At 48.6% G+C, this 9,385-nt stretch overlaps 1 protein-coding gene across 1 annotated transcript in view; it reads left to right on the top strand.

The window, feature by feature from the left end:
* Window positions 1-376: 376 nt before the first annotated feature.
* The window catches only part of LOC307239122 (coiled-coil domain-containing protein 85C-A-like), a gene marked incomplete at its 3' end in the record, with an annotated part of 40,861 nt that continues 31,852 nt past the window's right edge, over window positions 377-9,385 (top strand). Inside the window, exon 1 of the mRNA XM_080012398.1 lies at window positions 377-1,353. Coding sequence (XP_079868524.1) covers window positions 618-1,353 — 736 coding nt within the window. The 5' untranslated portion in view covers window positions 377-617. The remainder of the gene's footprint in view (window positions 1,354-9,385) is intronic.

Genomic DNA, 9,385 nt, shown 5'->3' with positions numbered 1-9,385 from the left:
TCGTTGATTCACGTGGGTTTCAGTGGAAAAAAAAAAAAACGTTTACATGAAAAAAAAAATAATAATAATAAAATAAAAATATATATAATTAATAATAACTTCAAAAAGTAAAAAAAAGACTCGTCCACGGGAATCCTCCGCGTTGAACAGCCAATCGCTGAGCGTCAAGTCTGACGTCACAGCCGCGCTGCGCCGCCGCCGCTGGAGAGGTGCGCCCGGCGGCGGACTCCTCCATCTGACTGGGACTGGCCGCGGAGGGAGACGCGTCCTCCCTCGCTCGGATCGGACCACGGAATTTGGCATCTCCGAATTTTTTGCTAATCAACCACTTTTTTTCCAGGTGATCGGAGCGGATCGGGGCGGAGGGAGTTTGATGTATTTCTCGTGGATTTCCATATCGTGGGGATTACGGCTTTAAAGCCTTTATAACGGGGCAGCGCAGCCCTGCAATCCGGGTCACCTGCGCCTGGGTCCAGGGGGCTTTATCCCCACGCCATCCCCGGGTGCTCTGGATCGATCGCTTTCGGTTAGAGGATATATCATGGATTTGGTGTTGACGCTCGTGTAATTTTGGGATTTGACTGTAAAATAAAAGCGAAAAAAAAAGCCAGGGGAATATGGCCAAGAACGCGTCGGACGGAGCGGATCTGACGAGGCTCCCCGCGGACGAGGAGCTGCTGCGGCTGAGCCGGGACGAGCTGGCGCGCAGGCTGCGCCGGGCGGAGGGCGAGAAGATGAGCCTGATGCTGGAGCACGGCAACATGATGAAGGACGTGAACCGGAGCCTGCAGGTCCACCTCCACGAGATCCGCAGCCTGAAGGAGGTGAACCAGAAGCTGCAGGACGACAACCGGGAGCTGCGGGAGCTCTGCTGCTTCCTGGACGACGACCGGCAGAAGGGCAAGAAGCTCTCCCGGGAGTGGCAGCGCTTCGGCCGCCACACGGCGGGCGTCCTGTGGAACGACGTCGGCGCGTACCAGCAGAAGCTGAAAGAGCTGGAGGCTGGCCAGGAGGCGGTGGTGCGGGAGAACACCGAGCTGAAGGAGATCGTCCTCATGCTGGACGCGGAGCGCAGCGGCGCCGGGTCTCGGAGCTCCATAGACAGCCAGTCCAGCCTGAGCAACCACCTGACCAACGGGGGCGCGACCACGGTGAGGGACGTGGGCGACGGCAGCAGCACGTCCAGCGCCGGGAGCGCCGGGAGCCCCGATCACCACCACCATCATAACCCCCACAGCCACCACATCATCACGGACAAACCGCCCGAAGGCAAAGTGGCCTCGCTGAGGAGGTCCATGGAGGACCTCGTCCACGGACCCCAGTTCCACAGAACCATCCCCAATGGACTCAACGGTGAGTGTCACTGAAGGTCCATATTGGATCAGGTTGAAGTCTACACTGTCCCTCAAGGGGGGATTTAGTTTGACAAATATGCCATACAAGTCAAGACGTGAAGGACAATATAGAAACAAGAAGTGCATCCAATAAAAACACACATAGACTTTCAAGAAACGCTCGTGAATTTAGCCTCTAGGTCTCAGGGAACTCAGTTTTTCCTGCTACAACACACAGCATCGGGCACTATATGTAGAGTGAGTTGATTTATTGTTTTTTTCCTGTGTAGTTTCTTGATGGATTTGATGTGTTGATTAAGAAGTAGTGACCGCTGACGCTGACTTGAGTAAAATAATAGGTTTATTACAAAAGAACAGCATCAGACTAGACTTGCCATGGACGTCTAGGAGAGAACCGAGCCGGATGGATTCTCTGTCGAATGAAACTCGGGCAGATGCTTTTATGCTTGACCAGAGACAACGTTGACCATCTGATTCCCCTACATAGGTCACCGTTCACATTTCACCTCCCTTATCACCGGGACCCCTGGCAATGGGCTCTCTCTCTCTCTTGAGACCCCTGGCACCGTCTATTAATAATTATCTTATACAATGGGGACTGGCTTGGGACGCCACACATTCCAAGACACCTCACCTGCGTCATTACGAGGTATGGCTGGGTGATTAGGAATAATTTACTCCCACTGCCGCCAAAGGAACTTTGAACAGTTCCTGTGAAAAGCATCCTAGTGTCTGCTTGTAAATCCCCAAAACCCCATGTTAGAGCATGGGCTGCTGGGACACATTAATTCCTCTCACCTCGCAACTGATACTCCCTCAGATATTTCACACCCCCATGATGACATTTTTGAGGTCATGTCCTCAATCATCCGTCATTCAGGCGGCAAAATGATGTAAAGATGAAGATAAGGTGGTCTGAAGGAAATGGTCAAAAAGCCAAATCACAGCGTCAATGGGGAGTGGTTTGATAAGAATTAAGATCCAGATAGGTTCAGATTCAAACTCTCAATGTGGCCAAGAGTTTAGAAAATTGATTTACAAAAGAATGTAATCTCTCTCTCGCCCACTTCTTACCAAGACAAATCTCTTCAAATTCCGGAATTCTGAATTCTTCCAAAAAGAAGACCTCCAAAACAACTTTGAACTTGTCCTAGTATCTGTGGGTAGAGGTGTCCGTGTGTGTGTGTGTGTGTGTGTGTGTGTGTGTGTGTGTGTGTGTGTATGTGTCCCTGCACGCCTGTATGGACTTGTGCATTTGCATTTATGTATGGGTATATATCTATGTACAGTATCCTTGAATTTGCTGACCAGAGCCCTGGAGCCCTGGAATGTACCATTAGTGTGTTAATGTGTGTATTCATGTGTGTGTGTGTGTGTGTATGTGTGTGTGTGTGTGTGTGTGTGTGTGTGTGTGTGTGTGTGTGTGCTCTTTTGCTCTGTGGCTCTTCGAGAAGCCATTAGGCTCTCAGTGTGAGCTATCTGGTTCACTGCTCCTCGTGTGGTCAACCTGACACACATCTCGCTGCCCCCGGGGAAGTCGAACCTCACCGCGGTGAAGATTAAAAGCTTACTCTGACAATTGCAGATGGTCGGGGGCTACTTAAAAAATTACTTTGATTTGATCGCTTGGCACACATCGGATGCGATGATACATGGTGTTTTTTTAGAGCGTGATATATCTTAGCCGTCCAAATATTCTCCTGTAACTTCAGTGACATAGATATTTGGCATTTTTGGAATAGACTCCAAACCACCTCGGAGCAAATCTCCGCTCTATCAAACCCTAAAAAATGATCTCAGGATGGAATTTAAGACCATGGCGGTTCTTTCAACGCTACCGTTTATACCTCAAGGTTCTTTTTAACACCCGGCAAAGTCATTAAGCCTGAGATAATAACTCGCAAAATACATTCCCGGTTGATATCGGGGGCCCGTCTTGCGACGTGCAGATACTCCCCCCCCGCCCCCGGCCCTCCACAGATGGCCGCGGCCTTCTAATTGCCTCAGCTCCAAGTCGGATCTAATAAGGATTTAACGTCCCGGCCACCACGCTAAGTCGTGTGTCGGCGAGTCAACACCTCGTTCGAAGACACGGCAGACCGAGAGACGGGGCGGCCGGGGGGGTCCTAGGTCGGGAGCCGGCCGTCTGGCTTTCCGGGAGGTATCGGTGTCGGCGTCTGGCGCTGACACCTACTACGCACAGTCTCGCTGAGCAGGTTTGGCGGCGCGCGCGGCAGAAACCTGCTGACGAGGAATTTGGAGGGAGACTAAAAGCTCGGCACTCTCCCGACGCTCGATTCGGTTCCGCCCGCCGAGCCAGTGGAAGTGAATAAAGCCGCTTGAAATTGGTATGCGTCCAGGCCTGGGTGCTAAGTTTAGCTCCTTACGATGTGTGGTCGTCCAGTCATTACCGCTGACACTGAGTTAAAGGCTTCCTAAAGGGCTCCGTAGGAAGGGCTTTATTCATGCGCACCCAAGGGTACCATCCTCCGACAAACAGCTTCTCTGGTGTCCATCTAGAATTTCCCCTTTCTTTTCTAATATCATCTAACGTGGCCTTGACTGGAACAGGGCTGTGCTCTTCCCCCCCTTGGTTTCCTGGAAGTATTGGGAATGTGCCTGGCTCACCATTCCAAGGGAAACAAACAGGAGATTAAAAGGAAGGAACAAAACCCTCCAACCTCTTCCTCGTCAGCCTTCACCTCTCGCATGTTCTTTAGCTGGATGCTCTGACTGAAAGCCTCTATGTGGCTGACGCACGCACGCACACACACACACACACACACACACACACACACACACACACACACACACACACACACACACACCACACACACACTGGACAATGGAGGTTTTCCGGCGTCCAAGCAATTGTCCTGGGTTTGATTGTAGTCGGTGTGGGAAATGTGCAGTGTCAGTTTTGTCGACTGCCCGGTGGTCTCTCTGTCAGGGGGGAGCAGGGTGGGGTGGTGGGGGTGGGGTTATTGTCTGGGGTCCAAAGCCCTCGGTGGAACCTGCCAAGAACACTACGCCACGGGGGGCAAACTCACAGGGTGGGTTTTTTTTTTAATGTATTTTTGCCTCCTTAAAGGGGGCAGTTTAACCGTGCTTCCGCTGTTCTCCGTCCCCACTGTCCAAACCGGTGAACTCGTGCAACTCCATTTACTGGCCCGTCTGTCCCCATCAGATAAAGTGGAGCAAACAGTGCTGAATAACTGTGGGGGTTATTTGTACTTTGTGTTGGTTATTAAAGTGTAAATCTATCAGATCGTCTGCGTTGAGTGGATTACACGACTGCGAAGTACGGCAATGTTTCTTTATCAACATCCCGGCTGAGTGTTATAGTGGCACGGCGCTTGCACTGCAACCTCACGGCAAGAAGGTCCTGGGTTTGATTCCCGCCTGGGGCGCTGTTGGCACCGCGCTCAGGTGGGTTATGTCCCGACTATCGACCTCTCTGTGTGGGGTTTGCATGTTCTCCCCGTGCTCACATGGGTCTCCTCCAACACCAAAAAGGACTTAAATCAAAAGCGTCCAGTGCGCTTTCCTGTCCTGTCAATGACCAAGACATTGAATCCACACCGGGAATTAGTCCCCGGGCGCTGCCGTAGTGAAGGCTACCCACTGCTCCTGGCTGCCCCCAGGAGGAGGGGCAACAAGGATGGGAGAAACACAGAGGCTGAATATCTCCAGCCACCCCTCCGTGTGTGTGTGTGTGTGTGTGTGTGTGTGTGTGTGTGTGTGTGTGTGTGTGTGTGTGTGTGTGTGTGTGTGTGTGTGTGTGTGTGTGTGTGTGTGTGTGTGTGTTTATGGTCATCACCACTCCCTACGTGTGCGTGTTCAGTGCATTTGTACCTGTGAGACAAAAAAAAAAAAGATTCTTCTCAAGATTCTGGCTCTCAAACGCTCACTTTCTTTTCTTGAAAATTAGCTTTCTTCTTCTGATCGATTGATTTGTTTTAATTTCCTGGTGACTTGACTTTCATACCAGGGTGCTGTTCATCATGTTCATTGTGTGAATGTTCATGCAGATCGACCACAACTAGCTATGCTGCTTTATCAAATTCACCGTAGCTGCCTTTCACTTCTTGCTGGTGGCGGGCCCCGCCACCAACAATGGATACAGCACATAGAGCAGCACATGGATGATGCTAATACATTGAATGGCTGTTCCTTAAAAAGTTCCAGCTTACAAAAGTATCAACAATAGGATTTTGTTTGACAAAGTAATGTTATGGATTACCACTTTAATTATCATCATTATTATTTACTTCTTTTTACGACAGTCCTCGCCATCTTATGTTAACATTATATGTTCTGACTCAGCCTTCTTTTATGGCGTGCATTTTGTTATTCTTCATGTGACGTTTCACCTCCGATTGGAGGTCTGGTTCAGATCAGCGACTCTATCACGGACGTATCGCGCCGACTCTATATTTTTGTCCATCTCCAGTTCATGTTTCTTATTCTGTCTCTACCTGTGGAAGACAAGATGACAAAAATGGGAGGGTATCTCCGAGGCTGGGGGCTTCTGGAAGCGGTCTGGCTGGCAGGGGGAGTTATAGCCTGTTTATTGGTTCGGCCCCTGTTCCTGCAGCTTCTTAAATCACCCCGACGAGGTGCCACGGCGCCGTCGCCGCCGCCTCCCCCCCAAAGGTTGGTGATTTACAAGGCCAGGGAATGGAGCGGCAGGCCGAATTTTTAGCCCCGCACACCCACCACTTTGTTTATGTGGGTGTGTGTGTGTGTGTGTGTGCGTGCGTTCCAGCTGTTCTGCCGGGCTCACTTGATCAGATTGCATGGGCTGTCAATTCGCAGGATTCATTTTTCACCGTCCCGTGTGCCTGTGTGTGCATTTCCGCGAGTCCGACGTGCAGCTCCTGTCGCGGTGAAGGTTGAAAGGTCACCAGGCCGATTCCCAGACATAAATATTGTGTGTGAACGAGTGTGTGTGATCACTCTAACAGCAACCGGAGTCATCCCTTATAACGGCCAAAGCTCACTTCTTGGCACGTAGCAGGATAAATATTTCATAATTTGGTTGTTTGAGCCAAAACTATCATGGTGTGCAATATTATCTTAATATTTAATGAAATTATAACATTTTATTTTATTACTTTAATTGCATTCTTCAATGTCTCAAAAAGATAGTACTAACTCTAAGTCCAAACCCTAAACGCTAACCCTAACCCTTCCTATCACAAAAAATGTTTAATTGTAAAATATGTACAATAATTATATCTAAGCCTTTCAAATGACTAGTTTTAGCAAAGTAGCTTACTGTTAAACATATGATATCGTTTCATGCGTTTCCACAAAGACTCAACTAAACCCATTTGTTTGACCACATTCCTCCACAATGAGTTCATTCCTTATTCTTATCCCATTTTTCTCACCTACTTTCAGAAAGATGAGATAATCTGTAGTTTACCATGTAGTCATATAGGCCTCGTATCTCTTATGGTGTGTAGAAGTATGTGAGGTTACACCTGATTTCCCCTCTTTGAGGTTCCCCTCGAGAGGTTTGGCCTTTAATAACCTGCAGATACTTGTGTGTTTGGCTATCGTGCATGTTCGGCTCTTGGAAAAATAAAATCTCCTATCCTATTTCAATATCCTAGGTCTGTCTTAGGGAAATTGACATAATATATGGATAAAACGAGTGATAGGGATGCAGCGTTTTCATTTTTTTATCAGCGTTCCAAGACAGAAAAATACATCATATTTTCATACAAGATGAATATTGCCCTTTGTTTGTGACGGAGGCCCCTGAGGCCCTTGACTGATTAAAAAGCAGTCCCTCTCGTTTCGTCCTCTGGGGCCCTTCTCAGGAGACCCCCCCCCCCTCCCCTCCCCCCTTTTGTTTCCCAGAGGTCCCCGTTGTGTCACTCAGTATCTGTGGTGCCCCGCTTCCCGGCAACCCCCGCTTCCCCTCCCCAAACTTTGTTTCATCAATGGGCCCTCTCTTTCTCCGGCTCCCCTGATTTACTCCTGTGTTGTTCTTGCTCCAGCCCCCTTATCAAACTCTCGCCCTCCCTCTCTCTCCTGCGCTCTGTCGCTCTTATCCCTTGAACCAGTTGCTGTAACTCTGTGACAGTGGCGTTGTGCCTCCAACGTCTCTCCAGCTTCTTCTTTCACTTGAGCCCTATCTTGCCATCTTACCCCCCCCCCCCCCAACCCCCCTCGAAGTGTTGAGCGAGATAACGCCAACAAAAAGATTATCACAAACCAAAGGTCAGTCCGCTCCAATCGTAAACACACAACCGACCGAAACGACCTCGCCGCCCATTGAGAAAAGCCAGGCTCGCAACTAAAAAGCGGCAACCGGGGCTTGGGATCAAACCTTTGAAGGACCCTCGCTAACGTGTCACTTCTTCTCCGACCTTATCGGCGCTGAAGCTCTCCTTGTGCCTCTGCGTCCTCATGGAAACCAGGCGAGGCGCGACATTCGAAACGGCGACTGTTAGCGCATTACTCGCATTCCGCCTGAATCACATAAGGCGAGTTTTGGTCACGTGACTTTTTTTCAAACGCCGCACCTCGTTGTGCCGCAGTTTGAATTTAAACCTCGATTTGGGCCCCGCCCTCCGCAAACAACTTTCCCATTTACATACCTACGTGCTCCTTGTAATCTTTGAGGTTTAAATCTGGAGTAACTGTGCTTAAGGACACAGATTTCGTGTTTTCTGTAGCATTGGCTATTGGGGAAATAAAGGTAAGCTACGAGACAATATTTCAGAGCAATATTGTCTTTATTGTCTTTATTGTCTTTATTGACTTTCTTTTTTACTCAGTCTCCCAGAACCTCCAAACCATACTGTGGGTGTATAACCTAAGGAATGGACCCTAGGTGTAACCTTAGGTGTATAACCTAAGGAATGGACCCTATAACCTGTAACCACACATGGATACACAGAAAAAGAAGGCCATTGATCTCTCTTGTTTCTCTTTCATTTTGTACTACTTTGTCCGCTGTAATCCCTTCTTGTGTTCTGTAAATTGCTCTGAACCACCATTACCAGCCCTAATGAAGACGCCGATATGCACAAGGCAATACAACCATCGGTTCCGTTCCACCTACCCTGCCCCACCGGAGTAGATCAAGGCCTCAGCTGAGAAAGCAGAGGCTGGTTTTGATGTGCGTGTCATACATGCGCCGCTGTGTGTGTGAGTATGCATACCGAGCAATTTGTAATCAGGAAGTATCGTTCGGAACAAAAGCCGTCAGGTCACTAGGGTGTGAAGCCGCAACTCGTGCACTCCCCAATACAGAGCTCCTTGCCAATGTTTGTGTTTCTTAAAGCCGGCTTTTTTTTTTGCCTGAGCATATCGAGGAATTGTTCAAATTGGAGGCAGAGCGGCGTAAGCGCCAACTGAGCTCACAAGCGAAACCGCTTCACGTATCGAATTGTTTTTGCTGTCGGTTTTGTCGAGGGGAAGAAAGAAAAGCCAGGGAAGCTTGTTGGGGGCAGAGGCCAGTGTCATGGGGAACCACTTGTAGCGTTGCTCTCCACTACGGAAGCACAGCTTTTGACAGCAGTATCGGGTACTGGTAGGGCTTGTTTAAAAGGTTTTCCATAACGGTATCAATACCGGTACCTTGACTTTGATACCGGTTCCTGAACAACGTATTGAAAAAGGTATTCAGGAACCGGGAAGTCAAGGTGTTACATTTTAACTGCTAATACTGAGTTAAAGGGTCACATACTGCTTAGATGCATTGAGTTTCTTTTTCATGTTTTATTCTTGAAACTCGGTTTCCCGTTATATCTCATGTTATTTAACCAGTGGTGAATAAATCAGTTACTGAAAATAATAAGCACACAGGGTCTTCAACACCAGGGATCTGACTATAATGGTGACTGTAAATGTAAGTTTACATATCACTACTTGGCATCATTATAAATACAAAAGAGGGACTTAGTACTCATATTAATAGAGAAAGGGTCATAGAGGCTGAATGCATCGAAGACTGACGTTAAAATCTATGCTACCATTACAAATCTTGTGTCCTTCCCACTGCATTTGAG

The sequence above is a fragment of the Zeus faber genome (assembly GCF_960531495.2).
Source record: "Zeus faber genome assembly, chromosome: 13".
Lineage (NCBI taxonomy): Eukaryota > Metazoa > Chordata > Actinopteri > Zeiformes > Zeidae > Zeus > Zeus faber.
Note: the sequence above shows the minus strand (reverse complement) of the source record. Positions and strands in the feature narration are given on the sequence as shown.